The sequence below is a fragment of the Vipera berus genome (assembly GCF_964194415.1).
Source record: "Vipera berus genome assembly, chromosome: 2".
Taxonomy (NCBI): Eukaryota; Metazoa; Chordata; class Lepidosauria; order Squamata; family Viperidae; genus Vipera; species Vipera berus.
In genome coordinates this window covers 120,371,647-120,399,320 of record NC_138203.1, presented here as the reverse complement: position 1 = coordinate 120,399,320, position 27,674 = coordinate 120,371,647, and the positions used below count along the sequence as shown (strand labels likewise).

The 27,674-nt window shown below is 43.1% G+C and overlaps 1 protein-coding gene across 1 annotated transcript; it reads left to right on the top strand.

Annotated features, from left to right (window-relative positions):
- Nucleotides 1-522: 522 nt before the first annotated feature.
- LOC308660868 (uncharacterized protein) lies at nt 523-27,383 on the top strand. The gene is made up of 5 exons (XM_081315492.1): nt 523-718; nt 14,171-14,431; nt 23,450-23,743; nt 25,870-26,130; nt 26,484-27,383. The coding sequence occupies exons 1-5, from the start codon at nt 661-663 to the stop codon at nt 26,585-26,587; spliced, it is 978 nt and encodes a 325-aa protein (XP_081171618.1). The 5' UTR covers nt 523-660; the 3' UTR covers nt 26,588-27,383.
- The last annotated feature ends 291 nt before the right edge of the window (nt 27,384-27,674 follow it).

Sequence of the window (27,674 nt, the reverse complement as noted above, 5' to 3'; positions counted from 1 at the left end):
CGTGCGCCTTTGGCATCTAGTCATGCCGGCCACATGACCACGGAGACGTCCTCGGACAAGCGCTGGCTCTTCGGCTTTGAAACGGAGATGAGCACCGGCCCTTAGAGTCGGAAACGACTAGCACGCATGTGTGGGGGAAACTTTACCTTTACCTTTACCTCCCATCAGTCAGCATTAAGTTTCCCAAAATAAACAATTCCATCCATTGTAATATTTCTTACAACTGAGTTAGTAGAAAAGTCAGAAAACTGAATAAAAATGATCTATTGTCTTAAAAGAATTCAGGAAACCACCAGCTGAAGGAAACGGTAATATTGCTTAAGGCAATAGTTTAAACAATTTCCGCAGGTGTGACCGACACCTAACAGAATTCTCTTGATGCAACTTTTGAGTGGTGCATGGTAGTGACATTTAAGTCTGGGCCCCTTCATTCTCTATTATTTAAAAATTGTAAGTTCTATTGCCTTCCGTAGAGCCTTTCTTTTTTTAAATTTCAGGGAAATAAGCACGTGAGCGGGTGGAGTAAAGGAAACACATATTTCCTGAAGTGACATGCTGTTTTTTTAGTACTGCTTTCATTCCATTTATCAAGCTTGACTGTCCTTCATCTAACTGAGAAGTTTTTTGTGCTTCAATTTTTGGTCCCTCAAGCTGGTTAAAATGACAACTGTCCTGTTTCATACCACGGCTGTCCTTCTCGTCTTCTGGGTGCCTACTAGTAAGTACTAAATATTCAAAACAACAATAACAACAGCAATTGAATTTACATTTTAGCTGGAGAATTTAGAAGTTAACGAAAGAGCAAAATGGAACAAAGCACATCAAATGGAGAATCCTAATTTATGTGAATGTTACGTATAATGAATTTCCTCCAATGTTAAGTTGTATGCAGTTAACCTTAAAGGGATGGCAATCTAATACAGTATATAGCAGGAAAGGGGGAAAAATCTTTCGTTTACCTAATATAGCATATTTAACATTTTATAACATTTTCTATGGAAGGGAAAATTTCTGATACAGCTACAACTCACAGGAGCCTTAATTAGCATAGAAAAATGTGAAGGATGCAGGGAAGTATAATATAATATTTGCAAAGTGTGTACTAGGCTACACAGTGAGACTTTTTTTTTAAAAAAAGAGTGTTCTTAGATTACAGGAAATAAGAACATTGAATCAGATTTGAAGGGGAACTTAATTGCTAATATCTATGTGATGCTGATGCTGTCCTCTGATGACATTTTTCATGCTCAGTAAGGACTCAGTGGGCACGCACTATATGTGTGCATATGAACATGAAATGGATTGAACAAAGCTCAAGGTAGGTAAAATGAGGACCCAGATTGTTGGGGGCAATAAGCTGACTTTGTAATAATGCCGCTTGGGGGGGGGGCGAAAGCCCTAATAAGCAGGCATATACATAGAATGAAGGCTATTGCTAAGCACATTGGTTTGTGCTTAAATTGTAAGCCGCCCTGAGTCTTTGGAGAAGGGCAGGATATAAATGGGATTTTTAAAAAAAAGGTTTCCTGGTCTACCAAAATATTTTTCCTTAAGTTGCGGCTCCTCTCCTGGTTCAGCTAAAATGCCATCCATTAGTTCATCAACTAGCAGAAAACAGTATGACATAAAATCTGTATTGTTGATCCTTGTCTTGCCATAGGAAGGATGCTATCGTATGGGGGTATTATTACATGTTGTGTGCAGGGGACATTAAAGAAAGATTTGGGTGAATTTCTTTGACTTTATTCTCGTCTCCTTCAATAAACATCACCACCCAGCAGGAAAATATACATCACTCTTCTGAACAACAAGGATTGTGAAGTGCATTTGGCCATAATCCCTCCCCCCCACACATGCAACTGATAGCTGTTAGCTACTAATAGCTGACAGGAACATGGGGGTAACATAGTGTAGTTCAGCCTTCCTCCTTCCATACTACATAGCAGACAGGCATATGGGAGAGCTTGGTGATGCTATATAGGATTCCTGGTACACCTTGCAACCTTCCCATGTACTTGTGATCTCTTAAAGCAGGCTATTTTAAAACATGGGTTTAACATACTACTGAAAGAGCCTTAAACCCATGTGAAGTAATCCAAGTCACAGAGGATCAAGGGGATGGGTTGTGCAGTGCCGAGAAAAAAAATCTACCTTCCAATTAATCACATAACTATCTTGTACTGCCTATCAGCGGATAAGACGTCTAGTACTACCTGGCTTCAAAATCTGACAGGCAAAGGGAGAATTGCATCATGAAGCAGCAGAAAGAGAGTCCACTCTCTGGCTATAATTAGTGCATTACTGCTGTCATCATTGTTCACCTGCTATTTAGGCCAATATATGTCTTCAAGCCAAGATTGGTTCACAAGCCTTGCAGATAAAGAGAAAGCCTGATTTGAAAGAACTGGATTCTCCTACTGCCCAAGCAAATGACCATGGAGCACAATGCTCAAGATTACTACTAGCTGAAGGCATCTTAAGGTTGGCTCAGGTTTGGGTAGGGAATGAGTTGAAGGCAAACTCTGGAAGACACAGCAGGGAAAGGAGATCTCCAGAGCATGTTCATGGGCCATTAGGTGCAAATAGAGACTGTAAGGAAATCCATACAGCATTATTTCTTAGTGACTTCTGAACTTATGTTCAAAGGTTCAAGTGGACTGCACCTTTATGTAAGCCTTATTGAAGGAAAGTACAGTTACCATTTGTTTAAAGGGGGACACAGTAATGCCAGGAAATACTGTATTTTGCTGGATTGTGTCCTGTTAGTAAAAACTCAGTCTATCACATTTCATGAAATTCAAAACCAAAATTTAAGAGAACTTTTACAAAATGTTTTATAGGTGGCATTTAGATCCTAAAAAATTAGCAAGTATGTATCCGAACTGCCAGCCCAAATGTTGGAGGTGTGGTTGTGAGGATGCAACGTATTTTCATATATGGTGGACTTGTAAAAGGGTTAAAGCTTTTTGGATTAAAATTTGGTGGAATATGCAAAAGATATTCAAGAAAAGGATAAAGTTTTCTCCGCAATTGTTTTTATTGGGTATTATCACAGATACCACCATTGTAGATATTAAATTGATGTTGAATTTAATTATGGCAGCGAGACTTTTAGTAGCGCAATATTGGAAGAAGGAAGAACTGCCGACTATAGAAGAATAGACTTTAAAAGTTTCTAACTTGGCAGAGATGGCAAAGATTTCAGCGTATTTGAAAGATCAATCGCAACAGAGATATACTGTGGAGTGGAAGAGATGGATAGATTATATTCAGAATAAATATGGGACTAAAAAGTTTCACTTAGCATTTGAATAAGTAGCGGATTTATATGATGTATAATTAGCTTGTAGTTATTTTATTAAGAGTTAAAGTGCGATAGAATTTAATATCTTATTGTTGTTTGCATATTTTAGATTATGTTTGTTTGTATTTTTATACCCTGTATTTAGCTCTGGGAAGTCGGGGAGGGGGGAGGGGAGGGGAGGGGAGAGTTGGGGAGGTTTGGGGAGAGGGGAGGGGGAGGGGAGGGGTTTTGTATTCAAAAATGTACTGTAAAACTTTTCAATAAAAAAAAACCTTTCCTGTCTATGTCAAAGGAGAGCAATTTGTTATGGTACCTTGCAGATATGGTCATATATCTGCAACAGCAACCAAAAAAAGCCAAAAAAGCCAATATAATCCAAAGTTGCATTAACAGAGGGATTGAATCAAGATTGCGTGAGGTACCAGTACCACTCTATAAAGCCGTAGTAAGGCCACACTTGCAATGCTGCATCCAATTTTGGTCACCACACTATAAAAAAGATGTTGAGATTCTGGAAAGAGGGCAGAGAAGACCAATAAAGATGATTAGGAGCCTGGAGGATAAAACATATGAAGAACAGTTACAAGAACTGGGCAAGGCTAGTCTAGTGAAGAGAAGGACCAGAGGGTGACATGATAGCAGAGTGTTGTGATTCAGGGTCAGCCTGTGGGTTCGGCAGTTGGGTCGGATGACTCAGAGGAGGAGGGGGGTGTTGAAGACCTTGCTGAGGGGGTTGAAGATCTTGCTGATGATAGCCCTCAGCCAGGCCCCTCCCACTTGGTCACCATGGAGACCCAGCTGTGTGAGTCTGACAGCGTGGATGAAGATGACCCACAGCTGGCCCTGTTCAAGGACGCCCGACGCAGGAGGCAGTCAATTAGGAGTAAACAGAGGAAGGCAATGGGGCTTCTCAGAAGGAGGCAGAGAGAAGCCACGCCCTGAACTCTATATAAGGGGAATGTCTGGGAGGGCTGGTTTGCTGAAGGCAACCGCTCGGATGGTTCATGTTTCTTAAAGCTCCTGTTTCTTGGTTCGTGTCTTGTTTGTTTTTGTAGCTATAAATTTGGCAGGCGTAATTCCAGCCTCTTGCCGATTGTAAAGGGGTTGACCCTGCCTTTTCTGCAGGGCCGGTAGCAGGCTGGTACAGAACACAGTGTTCCAATATGTAAGGAGCTGCCACAAAGATGAGGGAGTGGGTGTCAACCTATTCTCCAAAACACCTGAAGGCAAGATAACGAACAATGGACAGAAACTAATCAAGGAGAGAAGCAACCTAGAATTAAGGATAAATTTCCTAATGATGGCAACAATTAACCAGTGAAATGGCTTGCCTTCAGAAGTTGTGGGTGCTTCATCATGGGAGGCTTTCAAGAAGAGATTGGACAGCCACTTGTCAGGAATGGTATAGGGTCTCCTGGTTGAGCAGGGGATTGGACTCCAAGGTCCCTTCCAACTCTGTTATTCTAAGCCCAAACCGTATTCTAAGCCATTTTTCCCACTTCCTCATGACAGTTTGAAAACATCCATGATTGTTTTGAAGCCTATCATCCTTGCATTGCTGAGAATGAGGAACAAACAATTATTGTCCACTCTGTGTTGCCTAGGACTGGAGAGACATAAGTTGGTTCAAATCCACCCTTAGACACAGAAGTTCGTCATATAATGTTGGAACAGTCAAGCTCTCTCATCAAAGCCTACATCACAAGCAGCGAAGGGTGAATGGGAAGAGTAATTATGCCTCCAGTGCAGTACAAACTCTGCTACTTTTCTACATGTTGTCATGATGTTGAATCTACAACAGACATGTCAAACACAAGGCCCGGGGGCCGGATCCGGCCCGCGAAGTGGTTTCATGTGGCCCGCGAAGCCATTCTGGAAACAATGAGGGAACGGCCCCTGCTGCCTTGGCCCTGGCCCAGGCCAGCTCGGAGCCAATGTACAATTTCGTGGTGGTCATCTATGCTGAAATACATTCAGTCTTAGCTTCACAAGGCCGTCTGGAAACAGTGAGGGACCTGCCCATGCCGCATCGGCACTGCCCCCTGGGCGCAAGCTGGGGAGGTATCACCCTTTGTGAGGAATGAAGAAATGCACCATCGCCTGGAAGTGGCCAACATGTGACCGTGCCTACTTTGGGCAGGCTAGGGCCTGGGCAGCGTTGTGCTTCTCTTCAGATTCGTGCCATCCGGCTCAGCCTCTCAGCACTGTCAGGAAAGTGCCCCACTGCCTGCCAAAACCGGGCAGGCTGGGGGCTGGGCAGCACTGTGCAGGTAACATCGACTCTCATGCTGCTCATGGCATCCCCTCCCCCAGAGCCCACCAAGATGGATATGTGAAGTAGGTGAGGGCCATGTGCTGGCCACTTCCAGGCAGTGGTGCATTTCTTCATTCCTCATGAAGGATGACACTTCCCCAGCTGCGTTTCTTGCCTGTTTTTCTCCCTGCCTCATCTCAAATATTTTCCCACCACTCGAAGGAAGGAAGGAAGGAAGGTGAGGGAGGGTCTGAGGGAAGTCCTGCCTTAGTCCTTCCCTGCTGCCCTTTCACCATCCCCTTGCCCCCTCCTCCTGGCCTATCCTGGGGGGGTCTCCAATCCTATTGCTAAGAAAGGTTTGGATACAAAGCCAGGTCTCCTCACATGGAGAGGGAGTGGGCCTCCCTTTTAACTTTGCCCTCATACCCATCATGAGCAACCTGGCTAAGGAGAGCAAGCACAGCAGCAGCAGCCTTGAGGAGGAGGTAGGTGCAGCTGGCCGCCACCTTGGGGAAGTGGAGCTGGGCTTAGTGCCATGGGTGCTTGACGGCTGGGCTAGGCATTTGACCTCCACGCCACCGTCCAACCCTCCCCCGAGGCCTGAGAGGAACAGTGAGGCTCCTCCAGTGGACCATGCCTTGGCACTTGCCCCGGTCCCATCTCCTTCTGCCAGAGACCCTCAGAACTGTCCCACTCCTGCCCAGGCCCCCATTGGCACCTTTGATGCGAATGATGTAGAGCTGCCACGCCCACCCAGTAGGCCACACCCACCCTGGCCACACCCACCCGGCCCGCCAAGGGCAACTGCAATGCTGATGCGGCCCTCAATGAAATTGAGTTTGACACCCCTGATCTACAATATGTACAAAAGGGATGTTGCTGGCATCATGACATTGCTTTCATCCTTTTGACAAAAGCACTGGATCTTTAGGATGCTTCTGCTCCCAAGGGTGTTGTTGGGGAAAAAAAGGAAGAATAGAAGATTATTTACACCACCTTGTGCACCTGAGTTAAAGACAGGATGTGTCTTTAATAAATCTTTTTTTTCTAATTTTTTACTTACAAGGATTTATCTACTGCCTGGATTGTAAGATTCTGGATGGTTTGCAGGGCAAAAATATAATATTTGCACCTCAACACTGAGAGAATAGAAGTAAAGTAGCTCAGTAGCAACAGCCAAGCAGACAATGGCAATTGGTTACCAATTTCTCCCTGCTTGACCACATAGACCTGGCAGATGGCATCTGAGAGTAACCTGGAGTCAGTCCACAGAGGACTTTAAGTACAATTGACTAAAATGATTCAGGCTTAATAAATAGTAAATCAGAAAATAATGCATAATTCATAAATCCAAAAATCAGGATTTATTAATACAAACCAGGAGGGAAAATATATTGAATTCACAATACCATATAAGGATATTTAGTACAAGCATTTTAAATACTCAAGAATAAGGTGAAAATACAGCATCCCCTCCTGCAGTTGAGGCTCCAAATCCCTTGCATTTTCGATGCTCAAATTTCATCGGGCTGCTGCTATTTTTTGAATGTTCATTGTCCACTGGTTATGTCCAAGGTCATACCAATTAAAACTGATACTATTTTGATTAATTCCCAAAGCAAAATATCAAGTTATTTGTTTATATGATTCCAAATTGGACTTTTTGCATGTTTTGATATTTATTCCTTTTTATATTTATATTTGCCATTTTTATATTTGCTGTTTTTAATCTATTATTCCGCTCTATCCAAAGCTGCTTTCAGTGAGATGAATGTCTCTATGAATTTAATTAATAAATAAATAAATAAAACTAATTGATTATGTGCCATCAAGTCTTTGTTAACTCTTAATGAACACTTAGAACTTAGATGCATAGATAAAACAAAAATATATAGGTTTAAACCGTGGGCTCTGCAAGACCTCCATGTCTATTTGAAACAATCTGCTTGAAAAGATCAGGCCAAATAATCCTTTCCATTCTGCAATAAGCCTGATGCAAGGTTGCTTTGATTCAGGTTCTCTCTTTCAGCAAACTTAATATTTTGTTCAGCATATTCATAAAACATGTCTTTGGTTCAGATATTATTAAAGAAGGCTATATTATTATTCCATGTTCATAGATAAAACTGAATTCAGTCCAATTCAGCAGTTCACGTGGGAGAGATTAAAAGGGCAAGCCTGCTTCCTCCTCAGAAGACCTAAAACCTGCTAGCTAGCTAGGGAGGGGGAGGAGCACCTGCAGATGGGAAAACAGAACAATAGAATAACAGAGTTGGAAGGGACCTTGACGGTCATCTAGTCCAACCCCATGCTCATCCATTTCAGACAAATGGCTGTCCAGTCTCTTCTTAAAACCCTCCAGTGTTGGAGCATTCACAACTTCTGGAGGCAGGTTATTCCACTGATTAATTGTTCTAACGGTCAGAAAATTTCTCCTTAGTTCTAGGTTGCTTCTCTCTTTGGTTAATTTCCATCCGTTGCTTCTTGTCCCGCCTTCAGGCGCTTTGGAGAATAGCTTGACTCCCTCTTCTATATGGCATATTGGAAGGCTGCTATCATGTCACCCCCTCATCCTTCTCTTCATTAAACTAGACATACCCAATTCCAGCAACTGTTCTTTATATGTTTTAGCCTCCAGTCCCCTAATCATATTTATTGCTCTTCTCTGTACTCTTTCTAGAATCTCAACATCTTTTTTACATCATGGTGACCAAAACTCTTTTTAGAGTCTCAAGATCATTTTTTCATTCTGGCAACCAAATTGGATACAGTATTCCAGGTATGGTCTTACCAAGGCATTGTAAAGTGGTATTAATACTTCACATGATCTTGATTCTATCCCTCTATTAATGCAGCCTAGCACTGTGTTGGCTTTTTTGGCAGCTGCTGTACGCTGCTGGCTCATATTTAAGTGATTGTCCACTAGGACTCCAAGATCCCTCTCACAGTTACTATTTTTGAGCCAGGTACCACCTATACTATATCTGTACATTTGGTTTTTCTTGCCTAAATGTAGAAACTTACATGTAGAAACAGTCTATACACAAGCTTGCAATTTTTGCTTATTTATTTAAAATTAGTGGTGTTGCTCCTACCACTCAGATCCATGCTGATGATCCCAAATAAAATAAAGCTGTCTTTGAATTGGCACCATCCTTGTGTAGGAGTACTCTTAAAAGCATTTCTTCTTATTTATTTCTTCTTATTTTATTTGTATCCCACCTTTATTATTTCTATAAACAACTCAAGGTGCCAAATGTACTGTCAAAAGAAAAATCTTCAGGACCAGTCCAAGCTGGGAATAAACAAAATGGAGGGTGCTTAGAAAAGAAGGTTCTGTTTACTGAAGAACAGGACCAACAGCATGTGGTTCTGGGAAAGCTGACAAAATAGAGTTGGGATAGGTGGGTTTTTATACCTACTTTGGGCTTTGTATTTATTTATTTATTTATTTTATTTTAATTCCATTTATATCCCGCCCTTCTCCGAAGACTCAGGGCAGCTTGCAAGCTTAGCAGTAGCCTTCATTATATGTATATGCCTGCTTATTAGGGTTTTCACACACACCCCAGCTGCATTATTACAAAGTCAGCTTAATTGCCCCCAACAATCTGGGTCCTCATTTTACCTACCTCGGAAGGATGGAAGGCTGAGTCAACCTTGAGCCTGGTGGGATGCGAACCTGCACTAATTGCAGCCAGCTGGTGTTACTTAAGGAGGCATTAGCCCACTGCTCCACCAAGGCTCATTTAAGGTTCTTCCTGTTCCTAGTACTTTGATCTGAACTTGAGTGTACCCTTTTGGTATTCTAATGGTGGATGGTTAATCCTATTGTGTCCTAAAGATCACGTCTTTAGATTTTGGGTGGGGGATGTAGTTTTTAGGGGTCTTTGTCTCTCTAATCCCATCAGATCCAAGCTTCCTGGCCCCAGTCTTCCTGAACGAATCACCAAATATGCATTTCTAAAAGCTGGTTTCTGCTTGGGGCAGATTGGGGAGAGATGGTTTCCCCCCCCTATTATTCCTTTGGGGAAATATAATATTCTGCCTTTTTAATATCCCCCAAAATATTTCCTTCTCGGGGGGTGGGTGGGTTCTGACTTCCTACAGTACCTAATGCTTCTTCCTCCTCCTATTTTTCCCTCCACAAACAACCTTGTGAATTACCAGGCACTGCTCAATAGATCTAATTCTGGTTTGTCTAGATCCCTTAGAAATCTCTGATACTATCCAGATCCATATGTCAGTTTATTTACCTTTAGTGGAAGGCAGAGATGCTGAAGAATATTAAGCAGGGTTTTTTTTTCCCTTCCCCAGTATTGCTCATATTGTTTGCCAACCCTGATTCATCAGTTCTTTTTGAGTTGAGAGGGAGTAAAAGCTGTCAAAGCTAGGATGCAACCAAGTGACCTTTTTTAAAAATTCTGCTTACTCATAGTACACAAATGCCATGGCAGCACTTCCCCCCCCACCCTAATATTATGGTGTTCCTTTCCTTTTTCACACAGTTCATAAGTGAGACCAATAAGTCATCCTTTGCTACACCAGTTGCATTGTCCTCCTAATTCTGACACCACGTTCTGTCTTAAAGTATCTATAATCTGTTAGGCTTTGTCACCCATTACTGGGTGGTTGACTATGAGTGGCAAGTGAGACAGCAGATGTCATAGTGGCATAATTTCTGGTTGACTCAAGGGTGGATGGAGACAGTCAACTCAGCAGATGGAATAGGCTGAGAATTTGGAGAGTGCTAATCTCAATGTATCTGGAAGACGGAGCCTGAGGAAAGATGGAGCAAAATGTTTCAATATTTCGTTCTCTGTCTGCCACAGTGGAATGAAACTCTCCCTTAGTTGGAGTCTCACAATGCAGGGCAAGTTAATTCAGACTTCAGACTTCACTATTGCCCCTTACAAAATACTAGGAGGTATCTTCTTCTCTCATTCCTCTTCTGTTACTTCTAATTTGGCACATATTCTTTGGCTTATTAATGTATTCAATGGATCATGCTAAACAATGTCCAATGAATTCTAATGAAATTTTACTACACTATTAATTTCTTCATAACTGTGGAGATTGTCAATCATCCAGGTCATGGTTATCCCAAAGGTGTTTCTCAAAAGGCAACTAGACTTTCTTGATTTTTCTTTCCTTGAAAACATTTTGCTTCTTATCCAGAAAGGTTCTCATCCAAGAAGTCCAGCTGCCTTTTGAAAAGCACCTTTGGGATATTAATTTATTCATTCTCTCCTGCCTCTGTCACTGTATCAGTGCTGCATAGGCAACCAAAGTGGAGATTGCTTTGGGTTATGCTGAACTTTAGGGGGTAAACATCTGGCCCAGTGTTTCTCAACCTTGGCGGTTTTTAGAGGTGTGTACCTCAACTCCCGGGATCCCACAGAGTTGAAGTTCATACCTTTTAAAGTTGCCATTGGTTGAGAAACTCTGGCCTAGCCTATAAAGTGGTAAAAACTGTCTCTGTGTGCTAACTACCCAGGTGCAGACAGATACTTACACTTGGCAAAACACATGGATGGCCAGCAACACGGTGTGCTCTCAGAACAGAGTTGTACGAGGAAGCCAACTTAGCACTCATTGCCAAGAATTCCACTGCAAAATTTTGTTTGTCTTTTTTCAGTGGGTCTGGCTCAGTACAACAATGGCAGGAAGACAGTTCTATTCCAAGGGAAAGTGATGTGTGATTTTAAAGTGTGCGTTATTTCTTGGCATGTTACAAACAAGTAGAAAGCAAGAATGCGATCAATGTTACAGTAAAGGGGTTTTTATATGCTGTGAACTGATGGGAAACTATTTCTTTTTTCTTGGAATCTTGCCCTTGGACCTGTTAGGGCAAGTTGTTTCCTTTTTGTCTTGGCTTACTCCACTCTGTGGAATAAATGTTGACAAGCAGATTGTTGCTGCTTTAATGGGGCTGTAGTTCACCCGAGACAAAATGGGAAATCAATGGTTCCATATAACTGGCCAGGAAGGGAATGAAAGGTTGCCACTCTGTGCTTTTCAGTCATGCACTTCTCTGCACAGAACGGTTCCAGGCTTGCCTTCCATTCGAAGGAGAGGTCACTCAGTGGTTGCTCTCTGATTATTTATAATCACATGACATGACATACTAATGCTATTAATCAAAGTAAGGTGGTGACTTTGGCTAATGGATAAGCAAAGGTAAAGAGGTGGAGCCAACAGGGTGCCCCTTAGCCCTCCCAACTGGGGAGGAAGAGATGGCAGCCTTCCCATTGCTACTCGGTTGGAGGACTGCCCTTTGCCTCTAGGTGTAATGGACAATATTGTTTTAGTATCTATGTTGAGTTCAAGCCTCAGTCCATATAGAAAGGATGGAGAGTGCCCAATTGTCCATTCCTTCAGTAGGCATATTGGCTTGGGCAGAACTTTATATGCAGCAAAATATTTTAAATGGGTTTTTAAGAAGAGACTGGACAGTCACTTGTCTGGAATGGTATAGGGTCTCCTGCTTCAGCAGGGGGTTGGACTAGAAGACCTCCAAGGTCCCTTCCAGCTCTATTCTGATTGATTGATTGATCTTTCAGCCTACAGTATTTTCCTTCCCACTGTGCTTATTCATCTGGTCTAAATATTGCAAAACCTGCCTCTGCCTGCCTTTTAAGGGAGACAAGGTAGATGGAAGATCACCTTCTTTTCCAGTCTGTATTGGCTTCCCAATTATTCTAGGGAGGACTCAGAAGGAGAAAACCATTTTCTCGCTAATACAGTAACACACACACACACACACACACACACACACACACACACACACACACACACACAAAGCCAGGCAAAACTCTGATTAAGATTGTTGAAAATACTGTCATATATCAGGCCCAGCACAAAATGTTAATAGGAACATAGAGAGTGGCTGGTCAGTAGGGGAGGTTATGTGGCATTCTAAGAAAGGTTACAGCTTGGGGTGCTGTGACGGCCTGTGGAAATGACTTTGGGAGACAGGGGGAAGAGCTGCCAACTAGGCAATGGTCTCTAGGGGCAGCTAAATTCACAGAAGGAAAGAGGACATGGCAAATGCCTAAAAAAAACCCCTCCCTAGTTTCTTGGACTGTATAGATTAGTGGGAATGATGTACTTTCAGATTTGCAAATTTCTGTTATCATAACTTTACAGTAAAGTTAGAGCTAGTTCTGAGGGTGCTTCTATCACAAGGCTGATGGACACTCATACCAAAATCCATAGAAGACTTTGCAAGGAGGTTGAATTCTCTAAATTACAGTATATCTTAAATCAAATAAACATTCACAAGGAGCGATTTTATACTTTATAGCAAGTTTTCTTGGGTTTGATGCTGGAAAATGCAGTACAAGTTTATCTAAATTGAATGATCTAAAATGTCCTTATAAAGTGAAAGATCAATGTTACAGCCATGTAACATCAACAAGCTCTGTGGATGTAAAATAGATATTAAATGACAAAAGCAACTTTCAGCTGCTGAATTGTCACTGCAATCTCATTTAAATGACTTTCCAGGAATTATAGATCTATATCTGTGAGTTCTCTGGCAAACTGCATCAGTGATAGTCTTTGTTGCTAATGGAAGCTCCAAATTTAACCCTTGTAACATTTCGCTGTTGTCTGAATTGGGTTACAATACTCACGTGAAAGATCTGAAATTCTTCTCCACTTGACAGTTGTTTTGGATGCAAAATAGCTGCTTTGTGTTTGGATTGTGTTTTTTCAGACATCTTGGAAGTGTTTTGAGCCTATAACATTTCCCCTACATGCAATTTACCAACTCAGCTGAAACTGTCTTCTCTGTAGAAATGTCTCTCATCCTACCTAGAGAACAGGAAATGAAAAAGAAAGTTAAAAAAAAGAAGCTGATGCAGCTGCTTGGGAAATGTAAAAGAACAGAGGAGAACAGGAAGAGTGAGTGTAGAGGAAGGGGAAAGGCATCTGACTCAGGGAACCCTCAACCCAGAAGTAGTACTTCTTCTTCTTCTTCTTCTTCTTCTTCTTCTTCTTCTTCTTCTTCTTCTTCTTCTTCTTCTTCTTCTTCTTCTTCTTCTTCTTCTTCTTCTTCTTCTTCTTCTCCTTCTCCTCCTTCTCCTTCTCCTCCTCCTCCTCCTCCTCCTCCTCCTCCTCCTCCTCCTCCTCCTCCTCCTCCTCCTTCTTCTTCTTCTTCTCCTTCTCCTTCTCCTTCTCCTTCTCCTTCTCCTTCTCCTTCTCCTCCTCCTCCTCCTCCTCCTCCTCCTTCTCCTCCTCCTCCTCCTCCTCCTCCTCCTCCTCCTCCTCCTCCTCCTCCTCCTCCTCCTCCTCCTCCTTCTTCTTCTTCTCCTCCTTCTCCTTCTCCTCCTCCTCCTCCTCCTCCTCCTCCTCCTCCTCCTCCTCCTCCTCCTCCTCCTTCTTCTTCTTCTTCTCCTCCTCCTCCTCCTCCTCCTCCTCCTCCTCCTCCTCCTCCTCCTCCTCCTCCTCCTCCTCCTCCTCCACAAATGGTTGATAAGTCAGGACTATCTGTAGGCCAGAATGCTTGTTTAATTTTCATCAAAATATCTTTTTCCTGCTTCACATAGTTTTAGAACTGCAGATCTTTTTGGTAACCTTTTCTTTGCATCCTGTTCTTGTTTTTTTAGTGCACTCATGTGAAGTCAGCATCCATCCCAAAGTAAATGCTGTGATGTTTGGGGCTTCTTTGAATCTAACATGCACAGTTTCATGTAGCAACTATTCTGAACTGAGATGGGAAGTGGCTCTTCCATTCATGCTCAAGAAGGGAGATGGTTGGATTAATCTGCACATAGCCAGAGTGACTGAATGGACACTTCCACTGTCATGCTTAGTTAACTATGGAGACTTTAATCAAACCTACACCAAGAAAGTAATTTATGTTTACGGTAAGTATTTACACTTTATGTTTACCACATATATTCCAAAGTCAGAACTAGAAGGTATCATAAGCCTTGGGTTATATTTGGGTTTTGGAAACAAAATTCAGTAGAAGCACTGTGCTTGGTTTTTTCCACCAACTATAAAATAGTGGCAAACTAGTGTTGCTGTGTCTTTAAACATAGTGTTTAATGTTGTCAGTGGAGCTCAGAAAGGGGGTTCTTGCAAGGCTATAATTGAGACTGGTTTATGTTCACCTTTAGAGCCCTTTCCAGCCCTCAAAAGGATTTGATCTGGGAGGTCTGCAGGGTCGAACCTGGCTTCTGCCTTTCTGGTGACCCATGGTGATTCTGCTCTAGGTGTAAACTGACATCACAAAGGCCATGCAACAGCAGTTCCCATCGAGGGACCTTTAGATATGGTGGGATGACAATTTCCAGAATTTCTGACCATTATATTCTAAGGCATCAAGATCTCGAATCTCTTTTGGGCCGGTGGACACAGCGGAATTTTTGAAAGTCTCCTGAGAACACGGAGAATGACCATTATAGGGAAGAGCTTAATCAGCCTTTAAGGTAGACAAGGTCAGGAAACAAGGGGACACTAGTTTTCAAAAGTACTGTAATGCAATTAGGAAAATTCCAACAGAAAGTGAAAGTATATACCAAACCCTCTCTCTATTTCAACATACTCCTAACCCAGTCCGGGCAGAATTGTTTTGAATTTCTTGCACTTCCTACTTCCACAGGACTTTCCTGTAGCAGCTTCATATTCTCCAGATGTGCTCTCACATCCCTGGACCAAGTGGCTGCTAACATGCTGTCATGAAACAACAAAAGTCAAAAGATGAGAAAAATACATTGCAATTTTTTTTTATTAAATAAGTGTGCCATCCATCTCACTTTGCAAAGTCACTCTGGGCAGCTTACAATTAAAATGATAAATATTAAAGTATTAAAAGGCAAGATTGATACAGTGGTACCGTCTCTTCCAGCTCCAACACAAAGTGCCCCTACCAGGGTCCCAGGCCAACCATCAAAACTTGCTTTTAATGCCTTTCTGCTATGATTATACAGCAATTTAATCTTCTACTTCCACTGTAGTATTAAAGTAGTTTTATTGGAATATATCAATAGAAATATGATTTTTCTGTATCTCCAATAGACATAAAGCTAATTTTTCCTAGCTCTTTCATTTTTGTTTTTGTTTTGGCATGGTATGTTATATCAGGGCTTTTCAACCTTTTCACCCTTTATACTACTTTTAGCATAAGGCAATATCGGAGTACCACCAGTCGCCCAGCAAGGTGTCAAAAACTTCACCCCAAAAAAGAGGAAAAAAATGATAAACTACAGGTAGTCCTCGACTTACAATAATTCGCTTAGTGTCTGTTCGAAGTTACAATGGCACTGAAAAAAGTGACTTATGACCATTTTTCACACTTATAACTGTTGCAGCATCCCCAGGGTCATGTGATTTATATTCAGACGCTTGGCAACTGATTCATACTTATGACGTTCAGTGTCCCAGGGTCACGTGATCACCTTTTGCAACTTTTTGACAAGCAAAGTCAATGGCTGGGGGGGTGTGGCCAGCTCATCACTCAGGTTGCAGGGTACCTGTGTGTGTGTGTGTATGGGGGGAAATCCGTGGGTCTCTGGTAGAGCGGGGTGGGACTGGGGTGGGTGTCTTGCTTCCCTCCCTCTCTCCCATTGTCCCTTCCTTCCTTCCTTCCTTCCTTCCTTCCTTCCTTCCTTCCTTCCTTCCTTCCTTCCTTCCTTCCTTCCTTCCTTCCTTCCTTCCTTCCTCTCACCTTTCACTGTTTCCTTTCTCTTTCCTTCTTTCCTCACCTTTCTCCCTCTCTTTTCCCTACTCGCTCTTCTTCCTTTGCTTTCTCTCACATTTCTCTCTTCCCTTCCCTTTTCTTCCCTTCCCTTTTTCATCCATTTATTTCTTTTCCTTCCCTTCCCCATCCACATACTTTCCGTTTCCCTCCCTCCCCATTTGGTCAGCCGGTAAAATTGTCTAAAAGAGCCCTCCAGGGGAGTTAAAAAGAAAAAAGGAGAGACAAGGCACCTTTCTCAACCGGGCACCCTCCAGCGGATGTGGGGGGGGGGGTTGGTGTCCTCTCTTGCCAAGACGAATTGTGGGAATTGGGTGACCTGGAGGACCACCTGGCCTTGCCGGAGCTCCTTAATGTTCCCGGAAGGACAAGGGGGTTTCTCTGGGGACGTCAGGATGCCACCTTACTACCTGACAGGTAGAGACTCAGGGCTGCTCCTCTTTTTGATCCTGGCTGGATCAAAAAGATGTGTAAAAAAGATGGGATTTGGGAGCAGGATGCATCTCCCCACTCCGGAGAGCCCCGCTTTCCCCAGCGCGTTGCTCATGGCCTTATTCGCAAGAGAGGAAGGCCACCTGCCGTGCTGCCTCCAGACCCTCCATGGAAGCCAAGAGGGCCAGGAGCAAAAGCGCAGCTTTGGCCGGGGAGTTCGAGGAAAGGGCGCCTGGGAGTGCTCCAGGGGCAAAGAGCTGGAGGGCTCCCCCGAGGGCATTTGGCCTGGCCCTCCGCAGCTCGGCCGCACCATCGCGAGGCTCCCTCCCTCCCCGCCCGCCCGCCACCCTTTGCCAGCCACCGGGTAAAGAAGTAGGGCCAAGGCCGGGCAAAGGTCATGGGTGCTTCTCTGCGGGGCGCGCTGGCTGTCAGAACTGTGCTGCCTGTGCCCCCCCTCCCCTGGCCACCGCTCCATCTCCAGGGCTGCCCACGGACTTACCTCCTCCACTTTGCACCCCTTCGGCTGTGCATCCCGCCAGCCCGGCCATGTTGCTGATGGAGCTCTACAGCCAGGTAAATGGATGGGTGGGGGTCGTGGGCCGGAGCTGCCCAGATCTCCCCGCTGTCTCCTTCGCTGGAGCCACCCACAGCACCGCCTGCGGCTCCCTTTGCGACCAGCGGAGTTTGTTCCTGGAGAGCGCAAGTCCTCCCACCCATGTCTGAGCAGCCCATCCGGGAAGGTAGCAGGGAGTCGTTCTGCTTCCCCTTTGCCCGAGGAGGAAACTGAGGCCCGGAGGGGGGAAAATTGCATGCAGGTGCCCCACAGCGGCGCTCCAGAGCCACTCGACTGCTGAAATTTTGCCCCATTTTACCAATTTCTCTTGCCATGTTTGTTTGGTGAATCCCTGCAGTTGTTAAGTTAGTCCCAGAGTTGTTTGAATCCAGCTTGACTTTGCTTCTCAGAAGGTCAAAAAAGGGGATTATGTGATCTCCCTGGGACAATACAACTTGCAAGCAGTATGTTTTCTGCAAGCAAGTGAGCTGGGCAGGAGCCCAGGATCGGCGTGTGCAGCTACAGCTGACCCGCACTTCTGGGTGGCTCCACAGAAGCACAGCTCAGCTGTAGCTGGAGACACTGATCCTGGGCTGCTACCCAGCTCACTTGTTTGCCCTTCTGGAAAACATGCTGCTTGCTAACTGAAGCTTCAGGATCAGCACCGGGCTACAGCTCATCTGTGCTTCTGGGTGGCTGTATCAGCTGTAGCCCCCACTACAATTAGCTAGGGCTCGCGTACCACCAGCCAGGTGTTCACGTATCACTAATGGTACGCGTACCACCGGTTGAAAAGCCCTGTGTTATATAACCTGAATGTAGGATTTGTTTATCATACATACTCACCACTTTGCTTGCTCCAGTTCAAGATAGTATTCAGTAAGCATTTATATATCTTGGAAATGAAACAAGAATCATTAGTTTATCTTCTTTTTAGGTTGGTTATGTAGGCTATTCAGAAAAGACGAATTCAAAGCAAGATAGTGTGAACCATATAAGCATACATTTTACCTCTCTGTGAGATTGTTTCTTATCAAAATATAATCATAACAATGCACACGTGCATATTTGGAATTTGAATCGTAATCTGAAATGAATTTGCTGCCTTAGTTTTCTAACTCAGACACCAGCAGAACACATTGTTCCAAAACAGGGATATTAGATCTTAGATAATACAATTTCCCATCCATGCAATTAATACCAGGAAAAAAGGTCCCTGATGGAAATCTATTGTACCAACCTATACTTTCTTCTACATCTAATTTATATATATATATATCCAGGCATCAAGCCAAAAATTAATCAGTTATTTCAGACAAATAATCACAACCCTTCCACTTCGGCTTCCTCTTCCTATAACTGGAAATAAGCTATTAATCCTGATGGGGTCCATTATCTAGTTCATAGGATCACCACACCCATGGCAACAAACTTGTATATACTGAATCGCCCTCCCTATTGCATAAGGAAACAGGAAACAGGAAACTCCAGAGGAAAGCAGCGGCTTCTGGCAGTGTCTTTATTTCCAAGAAGAAGCATCTATGGGCTCCACATAAGTCCTAGTGGTATTATTAGTGATTTAAAATAGAGGAAGGTTGCTCTGTGGTGCTTTATTTAGAAGGGGATCTATCTGTCTTGCCCCACAACAACAACAACAACAGTCATCATCATCATCATCATCATCTGGGGTGACTAGGATCATGCTGGGGGACCAGAACAGATACAAGGAAGCAACTTTCCACTTTGACTTTTAGTAAAGAGATGGTTTTACAGCAGGCATAAGCTGGTGCTTATTTTGTGGAGAAGCAGGGCCCTCTATCAAGACAGTCATGAATTGTGAGAATGGCTACGATTACTGTCCGTGTTCCAAATGGATCATGCCCAGTAGTGGGATTCAAATAAATAAATAAATAAATAAATAAATAAATAAATAAATAAATAAATAAATAAATAAATAAATAAACCAACCAACCTTTATTGTCAAAGTACAACATGTGTACATAGAGATTAGCTGAGCCTCCCCCCGTGCTCTCTCCCCCCAACACACAGTGACAACAAACCCTCCATCCCACCACATTATGTGAACCAACTACACCACACACCGGCCTCCCAAGTCAATTCTGCATAAGATTATGTCCCATTTAAAAGCCTAACAGCCCACGGATAAAAGCTATAAAAATGCCTGAACAACCAGCTCTCTATGTGGACGCTGCTTCTGGAAGCCTGGTCTGGGCCTCTGAGGCCCAGAACGGACTTCTGGAAGTGGTATCCATGGACTTCTGGTGGGCCGTTCTGGGCCTGGGAGGCCTCCCCCAGGCCTCCAAAGCTCAGAACGAACTTCAGGAAGTGGCATCCACAGTCCATTCTGGGCCTTGCAAAAAAGGGCTAGGACTTCAGCCAGTTCACAAAGTCAACAAAAAATTAGCTACCAGTTCTATGGCTGAATCCCACCACTGATCATGCCACATCTCGGGGCACATCTTCCCACTCTCACAGCTGAACTGAGGCCTCCATGGTGATTGCCAGATTGTTTCCATTGTTCCAAGACTAAAGGTAGTCTATATGCAAGTATGATTTGTTTTTCATAAGAATGAATCTTGAATTGAATTGAATTATACCAAATTTAATCTTGGTACAACTGCCATAGTCAACATTAAACGGTGTGGGAGAAAATATTTAATTCTGATCATAAATGAAACTGATCACAGTCACAATATCAAGAGACATCAGAAACAAATTAACAATATTTTTTCTTTCTCTATACACACTCACCCACCCACCCACCCACCGACACACACACACTTGCTCACATCATCCTACCTATTCAAGAGTAGGATTTCATACTACGTGTGATTCTATAACTCCTTTTGCAAATTGTTAAATTTTTCAGGGTGCAGTCCAGGGAAAAATATGGTAGGAGGAAAGGTCTTCTTGATCATTTATTTATTTAAATTTACACATCTACTCATCCTCTGGGCAGCTTACAAGTTAAAAAAATTTCCCCAAATAGTAGAACTACTACAACAAAATGATCTACTTTTTATCTCATGCTGTTGAAAGACACATAAAAATGTCCACCAAAAGGTTAATATACATCTTTCCATTTTTAATTCTCATGTTCAGATATCAAACACCAATGCCTCGTTGGCTGAGGAGCTGAATATCTTCTTCGCCCGCTACGAGGTTAAAAGACCAGACCCCGTAGCCTTTGCTGGCTGGCCTTCTGACTCTCAGCCACTCACCCTGTGTGAACACCAAGTGAGAGCTGTATTGAAGGCTGTGAATCCCAGCAAAGCCGCAGGCCCAGATGGGGTGGTGGGGATAGTGGTCAGGAATTGTGCCGAACAATTAGCAGGGGTCCTGACGAGGATTTTTAACATCTCCTTGCAAACGGCATGTGTACCATCGTGCTTGAAAGCAGCTACCATTGTCCCAGTCCCCAAGAAAACTGTAGTTGAGTGCCTGAATGACTACAGACCTATTGCATTAACGTCTGTAGTCATGAAATGCTTCAAAAGATTGGTTCTCCAACATCTTAGGACATGCCTCCCACTGGACTTTGATAAACATCAATTTGCCTACAGGGGAAATAGGTTGACAGACGATGCCATAGCTACTGCTTTACACTCTGTAGCAAGTCATCTCGAGAAGCCTGGAAGTTACGTCAGGATGCTTTTTGTTGACTACAGCTCGGCTTTCAACACCATTTTGCCGAGCATTCTCATCGAGAAGCTGACTGACTTGAAATTCTCCCCCGCCATCTGTGATTGGATTCAAGACTTTCTTAGGGATCGGTTACAAACAGTGAGGGTCGGCTCTGCTTTGTCCACCCCCCTGAAGCTTTGCACCGGCACGCCACAGGGCTGTGTGCTTAGCCCCTACCTGTACTCTTTATACACTTATGATTGTGTATCATCTGACCCATCCACTGCGATAATCAAGTTCGCAGATGATACAACTGTGGTGGCTCTTATTACAGGTGGGGATGAGACAGCATATAGGGCGGAGGTACAAAAACTATCCATATGGTGTAGTAACAACAACTTGCACCTAAACATCGGCAAGACGAAAGAGATGGTGTTAGACTTCCGGAGAAAAAAGGAGGAACCTGCCCCACTTTACATCGGAGAGAACTGTGTAGAGAGAGTTTCCTCCTTTAAATTTCTGGGAGTCTACCTCTGTGAAGATCTGACCTGGAAAGTTAACACAACTCAGGTGGCTAGAAAGGCCCAACAGAGGCTTCACTTTCTTAGGGTCTTGCGGAAGAACAGGGTAGAACAACAGCTAATGACCCTCTTTTACCGGTCTACTATAGAGAGCGTCCTCTCGTATGGTATTGTGGTTTGGTATGCTGGTCTGACAGCCGCGGATAGGAAAGTATTGCAGAGGGTAGTGAGCACAGCACAAGACATTGTGGGCTGTTCCCTGACACCACTGGATGACATCGCCAGGGCTCGTTGCCTTGGAAGAGTGAGGAAGATTCTCAGGGATGACTCACACCCTGGACGGTATCTCTTTACTCTCCTACCATCCGGTAGGAGATATAGGAATATAGCCAGCCGTACCAACAGGCTGAAAAATAGCTTTTATCCGTGGGCTGTTAGGCTTTTAAATGGGACATAATCTTATGCAGAATTGACTTGGGAGGCCGGTGTGTGGTGTAGTTGGTTCACATAGTGTGGTGGGATGGAGGGTTTGTTGTCACTGTGTGTTGGGGGGAGAGAGCACGGGGGGAGGCTCAGCTAATCTCAATGTACACATGTTGTACTTTGACAATAAAGGTTTATTATTATCAGTGTTACTTTTCAGTTTTACACACCACAAAACATTTCCTGTGTACAGCCTGCTTTTTCTTGCACCACATTCAAGATGTCGTATGTAATTGAGTGGTATGTGATTGTGTTCTGATGTGGAAAATTCTACCTTTCTTTTTACCATTCATACACTGATATTTTACGTACTAGTGATAAAGAGTCGTTCAGATAGCCTTGGGAGAAATATTCAGAAGTCATCACAACAACAAAAAACAGCAGAAGCTTTTCCTGAGTTCTGGGAAAGGCAGTAGCGTTAGAAAGAGATTCAACCTGGCTTCTCTCTGAATCATTGGGATATAAGAAGGAGAGGAAGAAGAAAACAGAGTTGCAAGAGTCTGTTAACGTAGCCTATCTCAATAAAGTTGAGTTCTAGTTCAACAATCTGGAACATTAGCTGAGAAGGCTTATTACAGAAGTGGTTGTCCTTACTTCTATGAGGAGACACACATTGGCCCTGAATGACATGCCAAGGACATCAGGGAAGAAAGTGAGCTGGGTCAAAGAAAATATGAGATTAGTTCAGAGGGGAAATCCCTATTAAATACTGTACTACAGCATCTCTCTTTTCTTTCATGCCCATTCATTAAAAAAAAGTAAAAGTAAAAAAAATGCCATGGATTTTTTTTCCAAGTATTTTGTCCTTTATGTTGGTACCAAACCAACATGCCATCCCTTTGATAGCACAGTAAAGAAGGGATGCAAAAAGACATTTCAGGGATCTGGAATTTCAGGGGAAGAACATGATAGGGTCCTTTGAGCAATGAGGAGGCAATTATTTATTTATTTATTTTATTTATTTAATTCCATTTATATCCCGCCCTTCTCCGAAGACTCAGGGCGGCTTACAAACTTAGCAGTAGCCTTCATTCTATGTATATGCCTGCTTATTAGGGCTTTCACACACACACCCCAAGCGGCATTATTACAAAGTCAGCTTAATTGCCCCCAACAATCTGGGTCCTCATTTTACCTACCTCGGAAGGATGGAAGGCTGAGTCAACCTTGAGCCTGGTGGGACGCGAACCTGCACTAATTGCAGGCAGCTGGTGTTACTTAAGGAGGCATTAGCCCACTGCTCCACCAAGGCAATGCATTGGAGCTGAACACCTCGATGAGATAAATCCCAGGGATTATGCTTGGTGCTAATTAAGGAGGCTGAATATGCTTCTCCACTTTAGATTTGGATTCATCCCTCACTCTTTCATTAAACAATTTAGGGAGGCTTTTATAATGTCTGGAAACAACACGTTAATAACAACAGCATATAAATTCTTGATGGTATTACCACCTCTAGGAGGCCAAGATTGCCTAGCTCTTTGAAGCGCTAACTCTGGCTTATCTTTCCAAATGCTGATCATCACTATCTTTTGTTATTCCAATCTAGAATTCTCTACTCCAGTAATATATCCAGTTTCTGAAGTTCTGAACGATCATTTGGAAAAAATCGTGTGCAACGTCTCTAGCTTGAAGGTGAGGGGCTCCATCCCATCTCACAGCAACATTTCCCTGAGCAGAGATGGCAATATGCTGAACAGTAGCCACGGAAAACCATCTGTGGAGTACAATTTTGTGCCTAATTTAGAGCAGGATGATGGGGCTGAGATCCTCTGTGAAGCCAATCTCCTGTTGGGTGCACAAGTGCTGAGAAAAAATGCAAATCAAACTTTGAAGGTTGTGGGTAAGTTGGATTTAAGTTTAAGTTTAAGTTTATTGAATTTATATACCGCCCTTTTCCCGTAGGACTCAGGGCAGTTTACAAAGTATTTAAAAACATTAATACAATACAAAAATTAAAAACAGTTAAAAATAATTAAATTTGATCCTTGCATAGGAGGTTAACTTTTTTTCCCCTCCTTCAGACTAGGGATGCTTATTTGTTATTAGATGTCATGCTTCTCTCTGGCAATTGTTCTAGCTTGGAAAAATCTAGGACTTGTCCTTGACAGTGAGAGCAGCATTTAAGCAATCCCATCAAGCCCACCTTTCTTTCCCTTCTTTCTCACAAAGACTCTTGGTGAAGCCCATTTTCCTCTTGTGGCAGGAAAATATCTTTTGTCACATTAAAGGTAAAGGTAAAGGTTCCCCCGCACATGCGTGCTAGTCGTTTCCAACTCTAGGGGCCGGTGCTCATCTCCGTTTCAAAGCCTAAGAGCCAGCGCTTGTCCGAGGACGTCTCCGTGGTCATGTGGCCGGCATGACTAGATGCCAAAGGCGCACGGAACGCTGTTACCTTCCCACCGCAGTGGTCCCTATTTTTCTACTTGCATTTTTACGTGCTTTCGAACTGCTAGGTTGGCAGAAGCTGGGACGAGTAACAGGCGCTCACTCTGCTACGCGGCACTCGGGATTCGACCCGCCAAACTGCCGACCTTCCGATCGACAAGCTCAGCGTCCTAACCCACATTGCTCACCAGATAAATGAATGTAAAGATTTCAGAAGCACCATGGGCTTCTGCAAAAACTGTTTAAGTATACATGTAATGACAATGTATCCCCAGGGCAAGGATGCTCTTGCCACCTTATTTACAATGGATATTACTTGCCATGCTTGCCATGGTTGACGTGCTGGGGAGGCATAGCTGTGGGGAACCACTTGGTTTCATTCCTGGCGCTCAACACAGTTAAGTGAGAATAGGGTGTAAGCAGGCTGAGATCTTCTCTTCCACTTGACTAGTATAATTTGGCACAGACAACACGAAGCCAGCTTTATAGCTTGTCCAAGCTTGCACTTTATGTTAAAACTAGGGGTTCTTTTGTCCCATGCTCTTAGGATCACACCCAATTCTGGTACATATCACTTTCCCTAATGACTGGGTAATAATAGTGCTATACTGCATAGATCTTCTGGCCTGTCATCCATTACTAGGTTAGTTTTTTCCAGTGTAACATCTTGTAATTATTTTTTATGAACTCAGAAATCTCACTATCCATAGATTCATAGCAGGAGGAACACTAGTAGCATTGAAGTCTGGCTAGCGTTCATTTTCCTCTTTAAAAAATTAAGATATTTGCTTAGATTAAAGCAGTACTCAGATCTCTTACATATACTTGTTTCATTATAAAAATGCCATCTCTAACAGCCCAGGTTTCATTGTTCAGAGGCTATCTTTCCTAAAGTGCTTCATGAACTAATCATGGAACAAAGCAATTACATGGTCAGTTCATGAAATGCTGTGGGAGAAGCATACTGGGGAATTTAGTAAAGAATTTCAGCTATTCTTTACTAAAATGTCTAGTGTTCGTTCACTCCACAGATGTTTAATGACAAATCCTTATTAACAGAACAGAACACAAAATAACACAAAATGCCTGATAGGAAAGTGATGTCTGAAGAGTAGACAGAGAAATCAACCAGTTTTGGTTGTTCGAATTTCTGAGCTGTCAATCAATAAAGGTAAAGGTTCCCCTGCACATGCGTGCTAGTTGTTTCCAACTCTAGGGGCCAGTGCTCATCTCCGTTTCAAAGCCGAAGAGCCAGCGCTTGTCCGAGGACGTCTCCGTGGTCATGTGGCCGGCATGACTACATGCCAGAGGCGCACGGAACGCTGTTACCTTCCCACCGTAGCGGTCCCTATTTTTCTACTTGCATTTTTACGTGCTTTCGAACTGCTAGGTTGGCAGAAGCTGGGACGAGTAACAGGCGCTCACTCTGTTACGCGGCACTCAGGATTCGACCTGCCAAACTGCCAACCTTCTGATCGACAAGCTCAGCGTCCTAACCCACTGAGCCACCGCGTCCCTATGTCAATCAATACTGAATATGAAATGGCAAACAGGACTAACCTTTTTGGTTTCTTCTTGCAGCTAGCCCTTATAATGTCAGCATATCAGCTAGTCATCTGACTTACAAAATGGATTCAAAAATTGTGGTGACATGTAATGCTAAAGGAAAACCCCATCCAGAATATTCCTGGGATCTTCCCTCCAAAGTTAATGTGGAATTTTCAAATAACAGTAAGATAGTAACGGTTCATTCAGCGAAGGAATTCCATAATGGGACTTACCGTTGCCTAATACATAACGTTTATGGCAAGAATTCAGCACAGATTGACATTGTCTTTGAAGGTAAGATGAATGTTTTTACTTTCAGATTTGCACATTTCTCCTCCTTTTTTTATATCCAGTTTAATATTTTCAATTAAACACTTGATTTGCAAATTAACAGGTGTGTGTGTGTGGGTGGTGGTGGTGGTGGTTGTGTGATAATTCTAAAGAGGAGGAGGAGAAATATTACCACAGCGGTTAGAGATAGCAATCTCACCAACTCTGTGGTTTCCTCAGCCAAAGAACGAAATAGGGTTTTGGTTGAATTGGTTAGAGAAATATCAGCTTAATAGCAAAGTGCAATTACACATATGCAGAAAGTTGGGAAACTCTTCTATAACAAGGTCCAAGCCATCCCTTATGTTCTATTGCAGGGAAGTCTCGCAACTGGGTTATAGCCCCGGTGATAACAATGTTAGTATTGGGCTCAATCATCATTGGCGGTGTCTTTTACTTTTGCCGAAAACGACCACTATAAGAGAGGGCAGATCGGCATTCCTTTTTTGGACGAAGAGGCAGAATTTGCAGGGGATCCCTTTCCAGCTACAGCAGAAGCCAGAATGAGAAGGAATCTTTGTTTTCATCCACAAGTCTACAACAGCAGCAGAGGCAGAATTTGGATAATCTCCTCTACCGTGCCTGATCTACATTCAACTACTGCCGAAACCAGAAACTGTTCCTCTGAGCAGCTGAGGGCTTTTCGAGAAATTGAAATGTGTGCCAAACCAAAGCAAGAAGTTGGGTAGCAGCAAAACCTGTACCAGGTATGAGATTCAGCTACCTGAGTGCTTTCCAGTTGGGAATAGGAAAAAAATGTTGGGAATAGGAAAAAAATGTTGGGAATAGGAAAAAAATGTTTCTAGTTCTTAGAGCTGAGTATCATATATATACTGTATGATACCCAGAGTTATCAAAATTTGAACAATGTAGGCAAATTAACACAAGTCACTCATCTTTAACTCCCTATTGGGTTTAAATTGCTATATTTAATATATTATAAACAATTGAGTTGTCTACATTTTCTAAACAGATCTGCCGTATCCTTCTCCCTTTTGCTTTGCTGCAGTTCATACAGGCTGCCCTGTGTCAATTAATAACTAAAGTTTACAAAATTTCACATCTTTCATTGAAATAATTTTAGCTTTTGGTTGCAATCTTATGCAAAATACCAGAGAAGTGAAACCAGAAATTATGACTACCTATTTTTAAATTGTTGCATTTATGGATGGGGTTGTTTTTTTTCTATTTTGCTTCTATCAATAAAAATACCTTGTTTTAAATGATTTTAGACTTGTGGAAGTCTGTACTTTTCTTTGTAACTGAAGGCTCTGCTTGAAAAAAAAAGTTTACTCAAATTGCAGAAATGTATCAGTGATGCAGATTTTTTTTTGCAATGGGAGGTTTGTGAGGTGTGTCTGAGCATCCCCTGGAGAAGAGGAAAGCAATTTGGTCAGGCTAATCTAGGACAAATCTAGGTCCCCGACCTTTCCGGCTTGGCGGACAGGTGGGGGAGGGGGAGAGGGGATGGTTCTGTGTGAGTGGCAGGTGTGTGGCAGATGTGTGTA

Coding starts and splice junctions, on each gene's coding strand:
- LOC308660868 (XM_081315492.1), top strand. CDS start 661: ATGACAACTGTCCTGTTTCATACCACGGCTGTCCTTCTCGTCTTCTGG. Junction 719..14,170: donor CGTCTTCTGGGTGCCTACTA/GTAAGTACTAAA, acceptor TTGTTTTTTTAG/TGCACTCATGTGAAGTCAGC. Junction 23,744..25,869: donor TCAAACTTTGAAGGTTGTGG/GTAAGTTGGATT, acceptor TTCTTCTTGCAG/CTAGCCCTTATAATGTCAGC.